The sequence below is a fragment of the Podarcis filfolensis genome (genome assembly GCF_964270895.1).
Source record: "Podarcis filfolensis genome assembly, chromosome: 13".
NCBI lineage: Eukaryota > Metazoa > Chordata > Lepidosauria > Squamata > Lacertidae > Podarcis > Podarcis filfolensis.
In genome coordinates, this window is record NC_139615.1 from 29,836,555 (window position 1) to 29,857,862 (window position 21,308).

The 21,308-nt window shown below is 46.5% G+C and overlaps 1 protein-coding gene across 3 annotated transcripts in view; it reads right to left on the minus strand.

Annotated features, from left to right (window-relative positions):
• Positions 1-21,308, minus strand: part of LOC310747836 (acid-sensing ion channel 2) — a 381,589-nt gene that overhangs the window by 12,470 nt on the left and 347,811 nt on the right. For 2 of the 3 annotated variants that reach the window (XR_014541020.1, XM_083583117.1), the window contains exons 5-9: positions 8,868-9,018; positions 5,903-5,959; positions 5,054-5,207; positions 2,417-2,508; positions 162-206 (exon numbers count right to left, since the gene is read on the minus strand). Coding sequence is in view for 2 of the 3 variants with exons in the window: in XM_083583117.1 (XP_083439243.1) it covers positions 162-206; positions 2,417-2,508; positions 5,054-5,207; positions 5,903-5,959; positions 8,868-9,018 (499 nt within the window). In the remaining variant the exon portion in view is untranslated. The remainder of the gene's footprint in view (positions 1-161; positions 207-2,416; positions 2,509-5,053; positions 5,208-5,902; positions 5,960-8,867; positions 9,019-21,308) is intronic. The other variant, XM_083583118.1, reaches the window with a different exon arrangement.

Here is a 21,308-nt window from a genome sequence, read left to right on the forward strand (position 1 = left end):
AGAAGGCCCTGCTGTGTACTGTTATATGCCATCTATGAAGATGATACAAGGATCAAATTCCTTTTGAATTTCTACCTGCCTCGCAGTTATTGTGCTCTTGAAAATCTGGAATCTCTCTTCTATTGGCAGTTTTTAAAAATGCAATTGTTATATTTGCTTACTTCTACTACTCTGATTTAGGTTCTTGTTCAACGTCCATGAAGCATCTAGGGATGAATATGTTATTGAACAGATTATCCTTTCCCTGCCAGTAAAAATCATAGTTGTTCTCTATATAAACTGGTAAGAATCTCTCTGCTTATTGTTCAGAAAGAAAGAAAAGGCTTACATCTCCATGACAACAGGGTATATGCTTAAACGCTGCTTACAAAGGCCTTGGGACAAACAGACAGACATTAAACTCTCCTTTCTTTCATCTAAATAACAGACGGTCTGGATTCTGACTTTGACAAGTCAGGCGAGCCAATAATTCTTCATTGTGATGGATAGAAAGGCAAACTCCTGTCGACAGGGTAGGGGCGGGAGCAGGAGACAAACTGAGGCCACTGGTCTACAACAGAATGGAAATTAGCAACCAGGCATACGTGTAGGAAATAAACTCTAATTTAAATTGTCCTAACCTGCTTTCAGATATACATTCTTTCACCTTTTTAATTGTTGTTGTTTAGTCTTGTCTGACTCTTTGTGACCCCATGGACCAGAGCATGCCAGGCACTCCTGTCTTCCACTGCCTCCCGCAGTTTGGTCAAACTCATGCTGGTAGCTTCGAGAACACTATCCAACCATCTCGTTCTCTGTCGTCCCCTTCTCCTTGTGCCCTCCATCTTTCCCAACATCAGAGTCTTTTCCAGGGAGTCTTGTCTTTTCACGAGGTGGCAAAAGTATTGGAGTCTCAGCTTCAGGATCTATCCTTCCAGTGAGCACTCAGGGCTGATTTCCTTAAGAATGGATACGTTTGATCTTCTTGCAGTCCATGGGACTCTCAAGAGTCTCCTCCAGCACCATAATTCAAAAGCATCAATTCTTTGGCGATCAGTCTTCTTTATGGTCCATCTCTCACTTCCATACATCACTACTGGGAAAACCATGGCTTTAACTATATGGACCTTTGTTGGCAAGGTGATGTCTCTGCTTTTTAAGATGCTGTCTAGGTTTGTCATTGCTTTTCTCCCAAGAAGCAGGCGTCTTTTAATTTTGTGGCTGCTGTCACCATCTGCAGTAATCATGGAGCCCAAGAAAGTAAAATCTCTCACTGCCTCCATTTCTTCCCCTTCTATGTGCCAGGAGGTGATGGGACCAGTGGCCATGATCTTCATTTTTTTGACATTGAGCTTCAAACCATATTTTGCGCTCTCCTCTTTCATATTTCTAATTACTGGCGGTAATTCTACACACTAAAGATTTGTTGGCAGAGTGTGAGGAGAATGACACATAGGATTGGGTAGAAGCCTCACTATGCTGGAAAAACAGCAGCTAAGCCACTGTCATGACAGCTACACCTCTGGTGGAACATGCCAGGTAGGCTGGCAGTAAACAACATTGCTGGAGCTGTTCTACTGGCAAAGATATGCAAGCAGAGTGACTGAAACAGGGCTTAGGTGACACAGTGCAACACAGGAAGCTGTCTTATACAGAATCAGACCATTTGTCCACACTGACCGGGGATTGAACTTGGGCCCTTGTGCGCCAAAAGGAGACGCCCATATATGTTGGCCCCTATATCCCTTTTGATCCATGAGCAGGCCACATCAACAGCCCAACTTTACACCAGTCCACGGACATGGCACAAAGCATTACCCTCCTGCTGACTTCGATGAGAGGATGGAAAGATGGAAACCTCCACATTGAAGGCCACCACAGCAGAGCATACAGGATATAGGATGACTCAATGCCAAAGCACACAGCACTCCACCAGTGGCAGAATATAGATGCCACACAGGGAGGCGATAACCCAGGTGGCGACGGGAAGCAGCACGGGACTGCATCTCTCTGGCTGAAGGGTCTTGCATGTGTAATAAGCTCTTGGAGGGGAGGGGGGGAGAGAATCTGCATATGGGAAACAGGGAGGAAACAGCGCTTTGCACACAAAGGGAGTGATTTGCACAACACTGATTGGCCTTGCAACCCATGCTCTCAGCTGCTTCTTGCTGAGGTTGGCAACTTTCTTGTTCCAAGCATGCTGTGGACATGCCTGCAATTGGTATTCAGAGGAAGAGAGCCTTTGACCCTGGAGGTAGGATATAGCCATTGTGACTAGTTGCTGGGTGATCTCCCCGCCACCCCGTTAACCTCATTTCCCCTCTGCCTCAAATTGCCTACCACCTCTGGAAGGGAGTTGGGCCGAAACCCCCAAATTCCATTCATTTTACACACACACACACACACACACACACACACACACAGGATTCTTACTTACCAAGTAAAGCTGCCACTTCATATGCTTTCTTCTGCTCAATGGTCTCATAGTTGAGGGCTTCAAAGAATATATCGAGCACAAGAATATTCTCCCTGAGGAGAAAACAAAACAAAACAACACGGGCAGCCGAGAGACAGAATCAAAAGGAAGGAGCCGCATCCGTGAAAACAAATAAGCTTTCTGCTGCCATGGCACGTTTTTGAGTGAGCGGCGACGAGAGAAAACTCATATTCCAAATGGGTAGCCTGAGGGATGTGTTATGCCTGAGCAGGGGGTCAGGCCATCCCAAGGGAAAGAGATATTATGTAATCGGTAGGGAGTCTGTCAACGCGCCTTGCGGCTTCTAGACAACCGCAGCGTACTGCTTTTACTTACACCTCCTCCATCCTCAAGGCTCTTCCCCACCGCCCACCAAAAAATAAATAACAATATACGGTTGATTAAAAACATAAGCTGCTTGTAAGCTGCTACGCTGCCAGCTCCTTCGGGACTTGAAAACCAAGGCACCAAATATTCCAGAGACATTAACATACATAAGAGTCCCACCAGATCTTGACCAGAGGTCCCTCTATAATTCTTTTTTCCACAGCAGCCAACCAGGCACTTCTAGAAGTCTTCTAAGCAGAGCTTGAAGGCAATAACACCCCTCAGCTGCTTCCTTCCTTCCTTCCACCCACCCACCCCCAAACTGGAATTCAGTGTTGCAGCATCTCTGAACCAGAAGGATCCATATGGCCGTTGTGACTTTTAGCTCCTGACAGACCTCTCCTCCTCCACAGATTGATCCAATATGGTTTGTGGGTTGTAGTTCTTTGGGTCTTTTTATTACATATTTTTTGTGTTTTCATCTTGTATTTTTATGCTTGTGAACTGCCCTGAGATCTATGGATGAAGGGTAGTATGCAAATTTAATAAATAATAAAATAAAGTCATAGCAGCGAGTCCCAAAAGAAAGATGTGTGTTTTGTGAAGGGGTACCTTAAACAAACAAAACAAAACAGCCCTGTCCTGACACTCTATTAGGAGAAATGTTTCTCTCTAAATTTTCTCACCCCACTGCCCAAATGTATTCCTGGGTTCCCCCCTCCCTGCTACTACACTGACCCCTCCAGCTCACCCCCCCCCAATTTCCAAGTCCTTTCTCATAAGGAAAGTGTTCCAATCCTATGAATATCTTGGTTTCCGTTTTCTGCCCCTTGTCTAACTAGTTTCAGTCAGGAGACACCAGTTGCTCGCAGCTGGTACGCACTATACATTTAACACCTCTCCCCGCCCTCCCACAATCCTGGAAATTGTACTTTACCCCTCACAGAGCTACAATTCCCAGCACCCTGAACAGACTACAGTTCCCAGGATTCTTCGTGGTAAGGATGTGCTTTAAGTGTATGGCATGTACACAGCCATAGGGCAGATTTCTCTTCCGGCCACCTAAGGTTGGCAGTATTCTCCCTTCCACTTTCCGGCTGCTCATTTGCCCCGTGATAAACTAACAGGGCAAAATTCCAGGGGGGTAACATGCATGTAGGTGTGTGTAGCTCTAGAACTCCCAGATGTCAGATGCTCAGTCCCTATGGTGAGCTTGCAATACCAGCATCCAGTTGGCTGGCTGAGCAGACCATGCCTGAAGAAGCCCAGAGCACAGAGCTAGCTCCTCAGCCTCAGTAACTTGCCCTGAGTGTAATGACTGCGCTTAGCTTCTGTGCCGCTTGCCTCGTCGCTGCCTTGAATATTGTGGCCTCTGCCTGCCTTTTGACTATGCAACTGCTTCACCAGAAGCTTTCTTATTAGGAATTATAGGTACTGAGATTCCAAAGGACCAGAAAAGACTGTTCATGTATGTGACAACGGCCGCACGGATACTACTAGCTCAGAGATGGAAGGAAGAGACAACCCCGACCAGAGAAGAATGGCAAACCAAGTTGATGGACTATGCCGAAATGGCAAAACTAACTGGGAAGCTCAGAAATCAAGAAGACAAGGAATTCCTCTTTAAAAAGGAATGGGAAATGTTTATAATTTATATACGAGATCATTGTAAGCAGGTTAAAACATTGGCAGGATTTTAACCACACTTGTAATGTAACGGAATGTATGGATAATTTAGAAAAACCAAAAATTGGAGAAGTATTGATATAGGGTTGAAAATATTATCAACAAGACCCATGGAAGGGATGAGGGGAAGCTAGGAGATTCAGAGTAATCTGGATATTTGGATTTTGAATTGGTTTTCGTTGTATGTTTATATTTTTTAAAAATCAAATAAACGTTTATTTACAAAAAAAGACAATGCAACTGCTTCCGGCCCCTTCTGTTGCTACGTTGGATATTGACTACTACCAGCCTTTGACTAGGCACCCTGCCTGGGCCACTGGAGTGGACGGGCAGCCAGCTTCCTGACTTCCCAAACGCAACAGCCTAGAGACTGACCTAGTTGAGGCCTGGCAATCAATCACCATGTACATGGAGTTCCATGTGGAGGAGACCCATTAAAATTACTGGACGCAAGTAGCTTCAGTGGGTCTACTCTGAGTAGGGCTAACATTGGCTACAACCCTCTGTGTTGGGAAACCACAAGCAAGAGCCTCTCGTTGGGCTGCCGAGCATCATTCCAGCTCTAACAGAAATGGGCCTACTTACGAGATGTATTTCTCTGACTTGTTGAACTTTTTCTCAAGGTACTTGGCCGAGGTCTTGCTGGGGATCTTCACCATGGAGAGTTCCTTGTTGTAGCGCGTCAAATTGCACGGCGTTTGGCACACACAGTAACTGCTGTCCTTTTCACCAAGAACCACTGCAAGGCAAAGTGGGGACCAGATAGATGGGTTATCTGTGGAACTACCAGCTCAGAGATGCAAGCGTAAGGGGAGTTTTTGTTTTGCTCGCCATCAAGGGTCCATTCTAGGCTGGCGTGGGGGAACCTTTTGGACCCAATGGGCCAAATCGCTGTCTGTTCCCCTTCTCACAGGCCAACTCTTGACACATGGGCAGGACAACTCATCTGTCAGAGTCCCTTCAGCAAGTGGCTGCTGGGCACTTGGGAACTGTAGCACAAGGGGCCTTTTGACAGCCCTGTGCTTGGCATGCTTCTTCACCAGCCAGATTCATCTCCTCTCCTGCTTCAGCTTCTGCCTCTAATTCTTGACTTTCCTCTGCCACAGACTCTCCCAAGCTCACTAAGCCCTGCCACCTCTTCAGCTTCCTCCGCCTCCTCCATCCGTTCTTCCTCTGACCACTCATCCGTCGTCCCACCACCAATCCCCAGGCTCTGAGCCTTCTTCCCGGGGGGTTCCCCAGCTGGTTCCTCCCACCCTTTGCGTCCAACAAGTCCGTGACAAGTTGTGCTTTTTATCCCGCTGTTACTAGAACACAGGCACTGAAAACACATCCCTAGCTTGAAATGAGATCCTTGGAGGCGGGGGGGGGGGGAGAATAATAATAATTCTGAGAAACTGACAGTGAGAGAATCCTTTGTCCTTCAGAACTTACCTAGTGCAGGCTCTGCACACTCTTTATACTGCTCTGGCGTGCAGAACGGAGCATCTCCTGCACACAAAGAAAATAAAAAGCACACAGGGACATTTTTATGCAAACTTTGCAACAGTGAGTTTCTTTCTGACTAGTTTAGGAAACAGGTCCTTGCTTTGTTCTCAACCTGTGAGTCCCCAGATGTTGTTGGACTACAATTCCCATCATCCCTGAGCTCTGGCCTTGCTAGCTAGGGGTGATGGGAGTTGTAGTTCAACAACATTTGGGGACCCACAGGTTGAGAAAGGCTGCTTTACGGGGACTGGAATAAGGATTACTGGCTGGGGTTGCCTTTAGAACTTGTATAACCGAAAAAGCTTGGTTGCCGGCCAGTTCATTTCTGGACCAGATTCAAGGTTCTTGCAGTAGCGTTTAAAGCCCCAAACATCTTGGGTCCCAAAGATCTGAAAGACCACCTCCTTCCTAGGTGTTAAGATCAGCATAGGGGGCCCTCTTGGTAGTTCCACCTCTCTCAGAAGTCTTTTTTTGGGGGGGAGTGTCCTAGCAGAGGGCATTCTCCATGGCAGCCCCTAAGTTTTGGAATTTCCTCTCCATAGGTGCGTATGGCACCTTTACTGTACAGCTTTCACTATACAGCAGATGCTGAAGATGCACTTGTTCACCCTGGCGTTTGACATCTGAGATGCGTGTTTTTGGGTCGTTGTCCCGTCCCCCCTATTCTTGTGATGGTAATCTGTTTTGACTGATTTTAATCTTGAATTAGAAATTGTTGTGACCTGTCCACCTGCCCCTGCCTGATGAAGGGCAGGTAATAAATCTGGTAAGAGTAATATAGTAAGACTGAGCAGTTACAACAATATATATGGAAACCAAATCCAGTTTTTGATAGTTGGTTGGGACCTGAGAGTTACTACTCCCAGGAATGCCCTCCTTTCAGATGTCAAGAAGGTAAAGAATTACACAACTTTTAGAAGACATCTGAAGGCAGCCCTGTATCTGGAGATTTTTAATGTATGATGTTTAATTATGTTTTTAGATATGCTGTAAGCAGCCCAGAGTAGCTGGGGAAACCCAGCCAGATGGACGGGGTATAAATAATAAAATTATTTACTATTATCACTAGTGTCTGAGAAAACCAAATGACGTAACAAGTTTACTAAGCGATCCTATGCATGCCTACTCAGATGTCATTCCCACTGACTTCAATGGGGCTTACTTCCAAGTAAATGGGCATAAGATCATATAGCTGAAAGCACACAGATTTTCACCAAAATAGTGATGTTGCCAAATTGCCTCCAAAAGTCAAATAAACTGATAAACCAAAAGAGGACTCCCACTACCAGGAATAAAGGTTCTATAGCTACTGGGTGCAAGAGCCCTGGCTTCGATTTATTGAAAGCAGGCTTCTCCCACTTTAGTGTAACAGAATGTTTACTTACATTCAAATTGTTTGGGTTTGGGTTTTTTTGTTTTGTTTTTTAACTCCTAAGCAATCTATCAGCGCAGCAGACCAAGGGACCAGATGGAAAGAGGTAGAACTATCACATCAGTAGCCATCTGTCTGGCAATGTGTGAAATGTTATGTGTGTGAGAGAGTGGTACATGAATTACTGGTTGAGTATGAGTAGGGTTATTTGTGAGGGAGTGAATGGGGAACAGGTACAGGAAGCAATATTCATGTGTAATAGCATATTTTAAAGTGATCTTCATATGAATTATCTCAGCAGTTTCTACTGTCTTATCTCAGTGCCCAAAGGCAGGATGCTGAACCCAGTACATTTCTTTTTCCGCAGAGGAGTCTTAGTAGATAGAAACACGGCACTGGACATCTATAGTAAGTTATGCACGGAAGGTGGTAGAACAGCACAACTGTAGGCCCCGCTCATCAATTACCTATGGCAGTGATGGAAAGTGTGGTGGCGACCACAAGCGGCTTCTTTCACATATACATTCATCCCAGAAATGGAACACCTTATTCAAAAGGCTGGTTTAAACCAGGGCATGGTCCAAAATGGCACCAAAGCATTAAAAAAGGGCTCGTTCAAAATCAAACCTGAGCAAATTCTGAAAGAGCTTGTCTTCATAAAAGGATAATGTAAACTGAAGTTTGTAATAGAGGACAGGTGTCAGGACTCAAGTCCACATGCTGTCCAAAATCTGGAGCCTTAGAGATGCCAAGGCAGAGATTCAGCCTGTAGGTAAAGGCAAAGGACCACTGGATTATTAAGTCCAGTCAAAGGCAACTATGGGGTTGCGGCGTTTGTCCACAGACATTTTTCCGGGTCATGTGGCCAGCATGACTAAACCGCTGCTGGCCCACGGACCGTGACGAGTGCCAGAGCGCACGGAAACACCGTTTACCTTCCCACTGCAGTGGTACCTATTTATCTACTTGCGCTGGTGTGGTTTCGAACTGCTAGGCTGACAGGAGCTGGGACAGAACAATGGGAGCTCACCCCGTTGAGGGGATTCAAACCGCCGACCTTCCGATCAGCAAGCCCAAGGCCATCAAAATGAGAACAAAAAACTTACTCAGCCAGGCCATCAAAGAGCCCCCTTGAGCATCCATAGGCTAGAGATGAGCATGCAGTAAAGAAGATGGTGGCATGTGATTGTGTCAGGTCCCACCTACTTTTGGATCAGGCCCTGCTCACTCCCAAAATGCAGCCCCTGAGAGATTTCTAACCAGGTGATCTGGGCATCAGGTTGCACAAGGTTCTTCACCCCTGAACTAACACAATAATATCTCAATGACTGGCAGCAGGGGTTCATACAGGGATCTTCCTCAGCCTTACCTGGCAATGACAGGGACTGAACCTGGGGCCTGTTTGTGTGCTCTTCCCCTGACCTATGGCCCTCCTCTCTCCTTCACACCCAGGACTTGGCCCCTTGACAAGAGCCAGCCCTGACACCAGGGGAGAAGCACATGCTGAGGCTGTTTCAAGCTCACCCCTGAATACCTTACCTGGCATGTGGACCATTCTGCAGTTGCAATTTTCCACCACGTAGCGGGTCTCACAATCTATCCTGCACGCAGTGATGCTGTAGATGGGAAAGAAGTCCAGGCCAAAGTCTGAGGAGCGGCACTCACCCCATGGAGGTGGAAGGTACGTCAGCTGCAAGAGAAAGATGGGGGACTCAAGTCAGAATATAGAAGTCTGTCTTTATTTCTTTTTTCTTTTTAACTATGAGGGATAGAGGAGTGTTTTGAAATTGCGTTTTTCTAGTAAACCAATACAGCTCCCTTTGATTTTTCTGTGTCTCAGAGAATGATGAATCGAGCCATGCAGGAGCAGATGTTTCTATCACCTGAAGGTAGGATTTTGCTTTTTGAAAGTTACACTCCATTCAACCTGTGCAGGCCTTTGGCTATATAGAATCAGTGCTCTTTTTTTTCTTAAAAAATGTTTAGGGGTACTCTCATTTTCCTACTCATATTGAAATACTGCCCCTCAATGAGGCCAAACTTAGATTCACAAAACGTTTAGGGGTAATGTATCCCCTGCGTCCCCCCAGAAAAAAGCACTGTATAGAATAAATTGAACATTGAACCTCCCATGATGACATCATCTCCATCCAACCTTTAGGCAGTCCTCCCCACTTTGGCTTTTATAAATATTTTTACCTCTGAAAATTAATCTTCAGTTTTGCAAACATGAAACCTCTATGTTTCTCTACCTAGACCCCTACTTAACAAGGAACATGCTAGGTGTATTGCCTAAGGTAGGAGACTGATCCAGGTAACTTCTGGGATTTATGCTTTCCAAATTGGTGGATCAACCACTGTGTGTATCTCTGTCCCAGCAATCTACAACCTGACACAATGTTAAACTTGATACCTACTAGAGCCTAAACCATGTAGACTTACACATGTCTACTCAAGGGTAAGTCCCACTTTCAGTAAGCTTACTCCCAGGAAACCTGCTATAGGATTGCAGCCTTAGCCTGTGATCTCCTACACTCTGTCTAAAGATTGTGACTATTATTATTATTATTATTATTATTATTATTATTATTATTATTATTATTATTCCCTTCTAAAGCACTGCTTTAAGGCGATTTACACTTAAGATAATTATCAACAATTAAAAACCTATAAACAACACTAAACACCTAACAAGTGGACACTCGTGGTCAAGAGCCATTTTTCCAGCTGGGAAAGCCTATCAGAACAAAAATGTCTCCGACTGCTTCCAGAAAGTGCAGGTTGTAGATGCCTGTCATATCTAGACAGGGTTGCTATTCCACAGGCAGCCTTGATAAAAGCCTTGCTCTGAGTCACTGGGGAGTGTGGGGGCTTCTGAGATCTTTGGAACCTGCAGGAGAAACTCTCCCACAGACCAGAGTGTTTGTTCTACTGGGTTTATAAGGGATAAGGTGTTACCTGAAGTAACCTGTTCTGAGTTCTATATAACACCCACAGGCAGGGTGATATACGGCAACCAGTCTGGGGTAGTGGTTAGAGTGTTGGACTAGGACCTGGGAGACCTGGGCTCAAATCCCCATTCAGACATGAAGCTTGCTTGGTGACAGTGGGCCAGTCACTCCCCCTCAGCCTAGCCTACCCCCCCCCCCGGGTTGTTGCTGAGATTAAATAAAGAGGGGAGAACCATGTACACCACCTTGAACTCCTTTGAGAAAAAGGTGGGATATAAATGCAATAAACAAACAAATAAATGAAATCATTCCCCCGCCCCAAACAACCTAACCACCACCATCTGCACTGGCTCTAGCCCCCAGATCAACTCAAAGGGTAGCTCCACAGTGTGTTATTTGTGACTTCAATGTCAAGTTGGCTTTTTAAAATCTCTCTCCCCGAACTCCACCTTGCAATGCTTAAACGGTGAGCCTGATGAAAGAGAATTTGCTCACTTTTTTTTTTTTGCAACGTATTGGTTTAACCCATATTAATGGTGTTGCCTGATGGTAGGATTTGAAAAGGACATAAATTATATAATGTAATCCTCATAAGCTACTATATCAATGTGGATCCTGGATTTCAAACGAAGGATTGTTTTTAAAACACACACTCTCACACACACAGAACTCAGAGGTAGTGCTGAAGTGAGCATTTATACAAACTTAGATTCAGACTGGGCCCAATGCATTTTGCTGCCTGAAGTGGAACAGGAAATGGCACCCCCCCCAAAAAAAGGGTCAGGGTGCATACTAAAGATTAGGCAAATTATTTGGTATTCGATGCAAGAAAAGATCCAGCCCTGGGATTTTTTTGATAAATGGTAGTGGTGATGGTGATGATAACAATATGCGCCTCTCTCCACAGAAGTAAAAATATGAACAAAAAATGTGGCAAAGGCCACATCCACACCATACATTAAAAGAACACGTAGACTACTTTTAGCAGTCATGGCTTCCCCCAAACGATCCTGGGAATCTTAGGTGGTTAAGGGTGCTGACCTCACAGACTTACTGTGCCCAGTACCCTTGTCAAATTATGCTTCCGAAGATTCTCCATGACTGTTATACTGGTGGAAGAGCACTCTCAATGCATGGTGTGGATGTGAACTCAAAATCTGCTACCTGAGGCAACTGCCTCACTCTGCCTAACAGTTGGGTCGGCATCCTCTCAGCTCCATAAATATGAGAGTTACTTCACCCCCAATTTCTTAAGGGCTAGAACGGCAGCCCTGGGCCAAAGTAGCTGCAATGAGACACCCCAACACCCCCACACTTCTGGTTGGCTCAAGACTCAAAGCCTGAATTGTTTTTTTTTATAAGATTTTTATTAAAGTTTTACAAAAAATAAAAATAAAAATTCACAGAATAAAAAACCATAAATTACAGAAAAAAGAAACACACAAAAGAAAAAAAATACAGAAAGAAAAACACAACTAATTAAGAAAAATTACATTTAAACAAAGAAAAAATAAAACCATTCCATTTTTCCAATAACCTCAATTTCATATGCTTATGTTCTTGACCTCCTCGCACCTTCCCCTTTTTGTATTCCCATTCAAATATTTAATTCAGCAAATTCTTACCCTTTATCAAATGTTTAAACTTTGTACCATAACATATACTATATCCCTATTTTTCAACCAATTATCAATACCTTTTTTGCATAATCTTAATAACTTTTATCACTAATTACCACTTATTACCCATCCAAGCACAATTTTAACACTCATTAATTTTATAATATTTCTGAAGATAGTCTTTGAATTTCTTCCAGTCTTCTTCCACCAACTCTTCTCCCAGGTCTCGGATTCTGTCAGTCATTTCCGCCAATTCCATATAGTCTATCAGCTTCATCTGCCATTCTTCCAGGGTGGGTAGCTCTTGTGTCTTCCAATACTTTGCGATGAGAATTCTTGCTGCTGTTGTTGCGTACATAAAGAAATTTCTATCTTTCTTTGGCACCAATTGGCCCACCATGCCCAAGAGAAAGCAAAGCCTGAATTGTTAATGGGGAGTCTCTTCAAGATAGAAGAATCAAGATTTTCTTTACGACAATGACAAAACACCACCGGAGGGCCTCCACATCTCATTTGCGTTTTTCCACCAAGCTAATAGTGTGGCATCTGCCATCGTTTAGTCATCTGGAGTGGGGAGCGACACCCATATGTTGCAGACGGCATGATAAAGGAGAATAAATAATTGCCATCTCTCCTGACCTCAGCATCTGCACCAGCCCGGCTTCCACACAAATCTTCTAAGTTGTTTAAATTGCGCTCACAACATAGGTGATGGGATCGGAAATGATGGAATGATCACATATTCAGTTTCTGTGTTTCTCGCTTAGCCAGCCTTGGCTTTGAGCCATGTCGCTTCCGAGCCGGCCCAACGTCTGTGGGGAAGGCGCAGATTGAATGCTTAATTACACCCTCCTCGATGCGCCTTGATTGACAGAGGTGGGAAGAACAAGGAGTTTGCTTTGCTCTTGTAGCGAATGCACTGATGCACATGGCTCCCGGCGCTGGGCTGTGCCCAGGCCTGCAGTTGAAGTGTGTATCCTTGGTGCCCCTGAGGTCAGTTGCTCCCCAAGCTGGAGTAACAACCTGTCAATCAGGCAAAGGTAAAAGTCCCAGCCAATCTGGATGTTTCATACTGGCTGCCAATCAGAGGGGTTGGTACTGCAAACCCCTGCTTCCTTCTACTCTATCCTCTACCTGGGCAATTAAAGGTGGTGAGGAGACATGGGCTAGGGAGAGTCCTGAGGTTTGGAGGGCCATTTAGCCCCCAGGCATGAGGTTCCCTCACCCTGTTACAGTGGGCCAAACTATCTGTCTCCCCAACTGGCAGTGGATCTTCAAGGTCTCAGGCAATGAGAGGTCCTTCCTATCACCAACCTACCTACCACTTGGTAGGTAGCCTTCTGTATGAAACAAAGCCCCTACTATTGCTGAGCTACAATTCTGAGTATGTTGGTGGCCAAGCCTCACTGCCTGGCCCAGCATTTTGGCCGGCCCTACCATTAGGTAGAGTTAGGTGGCCACATCAGACGACAAACACAGTGGGGTAGGGAGTGGCAACAAGACAGTGGAGGATACAATGTATATATCACATGGCCTGTCCTGGGTTCACCTGCTGCATCTAGGTGACATGAAAGACTCTGCTTCAACCCCAATATTGAAGGAAGATTCAACTGGTCAGCTTCAGTGCACAGAAGGGTAGGGCTGCCATCTTATCCTCTGCAAACTGTGTCGGCAAAATATCTTATCCTTGCTGCTAATGGCACTGTGGGTTGGGTCACGTCAAGGGCTGTAGCTGGAAAGCATCTGCTTTGCATGCAGAAGGTCTCGAATTCAATCCAAGCCATCTCCACTCAGTGCTGGGAAAGGTTCCTTGCCTGAAACCTAGAGAGGTGCTGCCAGTCTGTGTAGGCAACACTGAGCTAGAAGGGTCAGTGGCCATACATAAGGCAGCTTCTTGTTCTTATCGACCCAATTTGGAAACCTGCTACAGTGGCATTGTGCAAGTGGGAAAGTGTAAGTAATCCTCTCTGCAGAGATAAGCCATTGAGAGGAAGGGGAGCGTCACATCTCAGTTCCCGCAGCCTCCAAGGCAGGCAACTTTTCCTCTGCTGACGGCTATCTACTCAGCTGCTTCCACGGGGAGGGAATCACACTGCCAAGCCCCCAAATAATTACATTGCTTTTGCCATTGTGCTCCGATCAATGGGCCTCGCCATCTCCCTTGTCGTGTCTCAAGCAATCGCATTATCACCCGAGCGTGTCTCCATTAGCAGCATCTTAAACAAGCTTCGCGGAAAGAGAGATGAGGACAGAGAGACACTTCGTTTCCCTCAAAGCCGTTAGCTAGGGCTGAAGTGCTCTGTTCAGGTGGCATTTCAGGTGGTGAGGGGTGTGAGAGGGACCAAAGCCCTATTGTGCTGGCTGGGGCTCACGGGAGATGTGGTCCAAAACATCTGGGGGGCACCCGGTTGGCAAAGACTGCCCAGTTCCCAAAGCCTATTTCCTTAAAATAATAAGCGGTAATAAAAAGCTAAATGGGACCTGCAACAAAATGTTGCAGCGCAGAGTGTTGCTGTTCAGGATTGTTAGCCACTTTGTCACCCTTCCCCATGCTCTGTTCTCCACAAGTAGCCAGACAGCGGGCCTTCTAGGGCCACTGAGCACACTCAGTCCTCGTGGGACAGTTGTTGAGGTTCATCACACTGTGAATCAATTTTTTAATATTTTTTTGTGCTTCTGCAAACCTTGAGGCTGTCTGAAGTCTGCTATTATATGTGGGCAGAGTCATTTCGGTTACACAAGCAACGGCACTCACAGCCTGAACATCAGCTGCAGCGGGAAGACAAGAAACTGCCTTATACCGAGTCATTATTCCATCTACCTTAGTGCTGCCAACAGCAGGAGCACAGAACCTTTGCTCCTCCAGATGTTGCTGGACTACAACTCCCATCAGCTCCAGCATGCATGGCTGATGGCCAGGGATGATGGGGGTTGTCGTTCAACAACCTCCAAAGGGCCAAAGATCTCCACGTCTAGTTCATGTTGACTGGCATCAGTTCTGCAGGACCTCCAGCAGGGGTCTCTCCCAGCCACTCCTGGAGATGCCAGAGAATGAGAACCTGGGACCTTCCGCATGCAAAGCAGAAGCTCTACCACTAAGCTATGAATAATAAAATTATAATTATACAATTATAATTACTTAGCATTTATATGGCCTATCTTAACACGTTCAAAGTGCCTTGCATATGATAAAAAGTAGGTGATAACCAGTTTGTGGGCCATTGGCCAGCCTTGCCGATTTTTCTGTGGGATCTGGCATCAGACCAGAATGTGACACCCACTGCCCAAAAGGCATGTCCAACACCTATCAATTCCCCATCACACCAAGTGTCAACCTACTAAATCCAGGACTCACACACACTGTGGAGACATGGCCTGCAAAGCAAACTAACCTCAGGTGTCTTAAGAGAGAGACACTGAAGGCACTGCAGCAACTCTATATATCTGTCACTTATTTGGCTTCCCTGGGGGTGAGTTGAGGCAATGAATGAGAGATTTATTTATTTTTGAATACCGACAGGCAAACAGCAGCCCCTTATTCTGCCCAAAATGGCCCAAGTCCCTGCCTCCCTGGCTACCCAAACCTTTCTCGAGATTATCACCCAATCCTATTCCAAAGTCTCAGAGCGGTTTAACATTTAAAAGCAAATTTCAGGAGAGAATAGTACAGGACTTCTAGTGCGTTTACATCCTACATTTTAATTACTGCGTTGTTTTAACAGGACTGTTTTGGTGCACATTTCCATTATGGAGGCTTATATTTTCAGGCTTCTGCAATTGGGTTTTTATTCTTGCAAACCGCTTAGAAGCCTAACTACATATTAAGCGGCATATAAATAAATAAATAACTAAAGCAGCAGCAACAACAACAACCCACAGATAAATAAGGCAAAATTTCCCTGTAGAAATAATCCAGTATTAACATACCACCTCTTCCCAAGTACAACCCCACACTATCTTCTGAGCCCACATTAACATGGACCTTCTCTCACAGTCCTGGTGTCATATCTCTCTCATAACACCCCACCCATTTCTGCCCCTCCAGAGTTGAGGCCCTCTCTTTCTCTCTCCTTATCAAGTTATCTTAACTGCATGCTGTCCACAAATCTGTGTAATGTGCCTCGATTCTTTTTTTCCTTTTAATAAGGATGTTTAGCTTTGGGAGAGGGCTACTGGGTTAGGTCTCAGTTCCTGAGTTAGGCTGGGACAAGACCACACAAAAAGGTCCACTGCAGGCTCAGGTGCACAGCATGATCACACCAGCAGGTAGCGCTTTGGTCTAAACCACTGAGCCTCTTGAGCTTGCTGATCCTAAGGTCAGCAGTTCGAATCCACACGACAGGGTGAGCAGCTGTTGCTTTGTCCCAGCTCCTGCCAACCTAGCAGTTCAAAAGCATACCAGCGTGAGTCGATAAATAGGTACCACTGGTGGGAAGGTAAACGGCGTTTCTGTGCGCTCTAGCTATTGCCACGGTGTTCCATTGTGCCAGAAGCGGTTTAGTCATGCTGGCCACATGACCCAGAAAGTTGTCTGAGGACAAATGCCAGCTCCCTTGACCTGAAAGCAGAGATGAGCGCCGCACCTCATAGTCGAATTTGACTGGCCTTAACCATCCAGAGGTCCTTTACTTTTCACCTAGCACCAAACAGTAACAAGGGTAGTCCCAAGTCAAAGTAAAGCTTAAGGCAGATGTCAGCAGTAGGAAGATCTGTCAGAAGACAGGGCAAAGTCAGACTGAAGGAGTAAGGAGCTGAATGCTGCTGACCTCAACTGAAGGTTTATAAGGCCTGGGCTCCCAGATTCTACCCAAATTCAGCTGCAGGTGTTTTCCAATAACCTTTTACTGTTGATGAATGCATTTACTCCCAAGAAACCCAAGTAGAGTGGTAAATAAAACAAAATAAGAATAAACATTTGCTCTTCCACTAAGCAGCTGCCTGAGCCTGGACCTTCTATAGCTGATTCTCTCCCTCTGGCTTGATCAGAGGCTCCTCTGCCAACAGGTGAGATAGGAAATGGCTTGAGAATGCTTCTGGGGCATCTCCTGGAGGCAGCCCTGGTCAGGTCTTCCCCTGGAAAAGCCTGGGGTTTTCTGGATCAGTGCTGCAGTTGGGGGGCTCGGTCTGCTCTCCTAGGTCCTCTGGCTCTGGGCAGTCTGTGTCTCCAATAAAGGATGTGCTGTCTTAGGCCGGGACAGGAAAGCTTTCAATTAACAACAATCATGCCTTGGATGAACCTCACTGGCTACCATTGGGCAGCGCTCAGCATGGCAACTATTTTGAGCTGAGAAGTGGTAGTGGTGAGGTGGTACTTAACCCTTTTCCCATCCACATTTCTCTGTACCAAGCTACCTTCCACAAGTGACTTTTCCCATCCCCGTGCTCCGGGAAATTTCATATGAGCACCTGCACATAGTGTGCAATAAGCTCCACATCCATACCACCCCCATGAAGAGTGTTCTCCTCACTTTCCCACACCCATTCACAGCACAATCTCCGCTTGTTCACAGCACATTAGCTTTTCACCTGAGAGCGCTACTTCTCACCCTCTTCATTACATGCCACCTTTTGTCATGATTTCAAGGTGGTTTAAAAACATCCTCTGTCCTACACATTATACACAAACGTGTGTTACAGCCCAGAATTCAATTTTTTGAAAAAGAAAGAAAGAAAATATGCTTCTGGAGGGACCAAGTGAGAGCGGAAGAATGATGCTGCTCTTTCCATGCTCCAAATAGCTTCTGTCTTGCTGCTCCTCTCTCCAACATTTCTACTGCAGTTACGTCCACAGCACATATTTAAAGCAAGGGCCTTCACCCAAGGAATCCTGGGAACTGCAGTTTAAGGGTACTGGGAATTGCAGGTCTGTAAGGGGTAAATCAAGGGACGCGGGTGGCGCTGTGGGTTAAACCACAGAGCCTAGGACTTACCGATCAGAAAGTTGGCAGTTCGAATCCCCGCGACGGGGTGAGCTCCCGTTGCTCGGTCCCTGCTCCTGCCAACCTAGCAGTTCAAAAGCACGTCAAAGTGCAAGTAGATAAATAGGTACCGCCATGGCCTGAAGGTAAACGGTGTTTCCGTGCACTGCTCTGGTTTGCCAGAAGCAGCTTGGTCATGCTAGCCACATGACCCGGAAACTGTCTGCGGACAAACACTGGCTCCCTCGGCCAATAAAGCGAGATGAGCGCCGCAACCCCAGAGTCGGTCACGACTGGACCTAATGGACAGGGGTCCCTTTACCTTTACCTTAAGGGATAAATCACAGTACCCAGGATTATTTGGAGGAAGCCATGTGTTTTAAATGTGTTGCGTGGATGCAACCTGTATGTTTTCAAGCTGGGGGGTGGGGGAGAACTTGGAACAAGAAAATGACAGGCAAGGAACGGGTTAATCACCCTTCCTCCCTGCTTCTCCACTTTCAACTGCCCGCCCCCTCCTGAAGCTGCTTTTTCCAAAAACAGTAACAAGCATCAGGGATCTAATATGCATGTTCTGCATACCACTGTGCAATTAGCTCCTTCACAAGCGGCATGTTTCTGCTGTAGCCCATCATTCTTCTCCCCCATAGAGAATTATGATACTGATGTCTCTGAACACCAATTGTTGGGAACTGCAGGTGTTGTTGCACTCGTGTCCTGCTTGTGGGCTTCCCATAGGCATCTGGTCAGCCACTGTGAGAGCAGGATGCTGAACCAGGTGGGCCATCGGCCAAATGCAGCAGGAGCTTCTCTTATGTTGTTATGGCTTCTGCACGCTGCCATGCCTGGACCACAGAAGGGAGCTGTTTGCCTGTCACGCTCTTCCCTCAAAGTTGCGAGCAGACAGCCTTTGCCTTTTGCTCAGAAGTGAAATAATGGCGAGGAAATTGTGTTCGTTAATGAGACACCGGATGGGATCACACAAGAAGCGTTGCTTCGGCGCTTGTTAAGGCATTCAAAAGCATCCTTCGCGCACCTCTCAGCGTGCCATTCAGGCTGTCATTCTCTGTGGCACAGAGCTATTGGAAGCAAAGCAAGTTCCCTCTTCCTCTCTTCTAAGCATCTCCCAAGGAAGGCAGCTCACGAGGTTCTTTTGAATTTGCTCCCTTCACACCTCCTTCTCTATGGGGAATTTAACATAATGTGTCTTGCCAAAATTGGCTTTGCTGCACAGACCAGAGACGGCCGGTTTATACAAGTTGCAGAATCAAAGTGGTGACCGGTTCTTGGATTGAATCACTGCAGGATGCAGTGGGGGTTGTGTGCCTGAATGTTCCCCCAACCCAAAATATCTCCCTGCAGATGTAAATATAGCATGTCAGAGAATAGATTCGTGCCCAATATGTTATTTTTCCATGTACAGATACATTTTTCTTTCTTTCTTCTTTGCAGGATGCCATTCAAACCTGCCCCAACCCAGTGCACACCTTGAGATGTATAGTGCGAGAAAACAACATGATTCCATTCTGCCGAGGGTCTAAACCAGGCATAGGCAAACTCGGCCCTCCAGATGTTTTGGGACTACAATTCCCATCATCCCTAGCTAACAGGACCAGTGGTCAGGGATGATGGGATTTGTAGTCCCAAAACATCTGGAGGGCTGAGTTTGCCTATGCCTGGTCTAAACAGTTGGAAATGATGGATAATGGAGATGAGGATCACAAAGGAGCTTGAAGCAGATGAAAGGCTCTCTGCCCCTGGTGCTGACGCAACACCTGTGGCCTGGCAGGTGCTGTTGGACTCCAACTCCTATCAGCCCCAGCCAATACGACCAATGCTCAGTAATGATGGGAGCTGGAGTCCAGCAATTCCTGGAAGGCTATAGCTTCTCCAAAGCTGCCTTGCTAAGAACATAGGAAGACCCCGCTGGACCAAGCCAGTGGCCCATCTAGCCCAGCATGCGGTTCTCACAGTGGCCAACCAGATGCCTATGCAAGCAGGATTCGAGCACGAGAGCAGTGTCCCCTCCTGTGGTTTCCAGCAACTGGTATTCAGAAACACTGCTGCCTCCAAATGTGAGTGGCTGGTAACATCGCTCATTTTACCCAGCCCTTCCATTGCTGCTGCTTTCCCCAATCCCTGCTTCTCTGCCCTTCATTATGGTTCGTCCTGTGCCCCACAGCACCCTCGTGAACTGACACTCCTGGTGTCCTTCACTCCTCTTCCACCACCGCTGCTCTTGAGCTAACGTGGCAGCAGCAATGGCAGCTACTCCTCCTTCTCTTTTTCTCACTGTGAGGAAGGAGGTCATTCCTCAAAGTGTGGCATGAGGGTGCAGGTGCCCTGGGGAGCCCCGAAGGAGCTGGGGTGGTGGAAGCCATTGGGTGAATGGGCTAGTGAGTGGGTGTCTTGCACGCCCCCACCCCGATTATAATCTACCAGCCTACTGCTTGAGGGAATTGCCTCAGTTTGTCTAATGGCCCCAAGTCTACCTCTCTCTATACATCTAGCATCTTTGCTCTTTTCTTTCAAGTCCCTCCTCTCGAAGGACAATGAACACATTATGTAAGGAAGGGGTGATGCCATGACCTCAGAGTCAAGACACAGAGCCAGAAGCTGCAGGGTCCCAGGCTAAAGAGCCAGACCAAGTATCTAACCCTGAGCCTGGTGCTGGTGAGCAGAGGTCACCTGGCAAGAGTGATGCCAGAGTGAGGCTTTGAACCCTGATCTACCCACGTCCTGGTCTGGCCCTCTCTATAACCACTGCCCCACACCAGCTCTCGTCTGCCCAATGTAGGCCTTCTGGGCCAGAATCCCAATTTCCATTTCTCTCCCTCCCCACCCCACAAGAAATCAGCCCGCAGCATCCCAGGATCTTTTCCTTTTTTCCTCAGGCTCTGAACATTCACCAGGACGAGTCTCTGAGGCGCATTTCAGCCATCCTCCCCAATATTGCCACAGCATCTCTAACCTGTTGCTTAATTGAAGCCTCTTAAATTTTTATGGCCAAATTGGCAGAAATGGCTGCTTTAGGGAACATTTCATCTTCTTTAACATGCCTGCCTTTGGCGGAATAATGAGGAGCAATAGAAGAAAGGTTTCCCGAGCCCAGGCGTTCGTTCCTTTTGTAACTGGTGTGGACAGTTTGCATCCCCAACAAAGATTTGTTTTGTTTTTGAGCAGGAGGCTTTTATCAGCATCCCTCCTTGCTCCAGCTGCTGCATGCCTGACAAAGTCACCTGCAAACGCCTGGAGGCCCTTCCAGTTGCTTTTATCAGGCAAGCCCCGTGGGCTACTTTGCTCACGGTTTGTGGGTGGTGGGGTAGGAGCACTTAGCGAGGTTTAGCCACACACACACACAAACACACACACAGCTCCTCCTGTGTGGAAACTGTTTTGTCCTTTTCTCTCCCCCTCACCCCCTTGTTAGAAGTAATGAGGACAAGCTGTGCCAGGGACAGAGGAAAACAACAGCCTCCCACTGCATGCCAG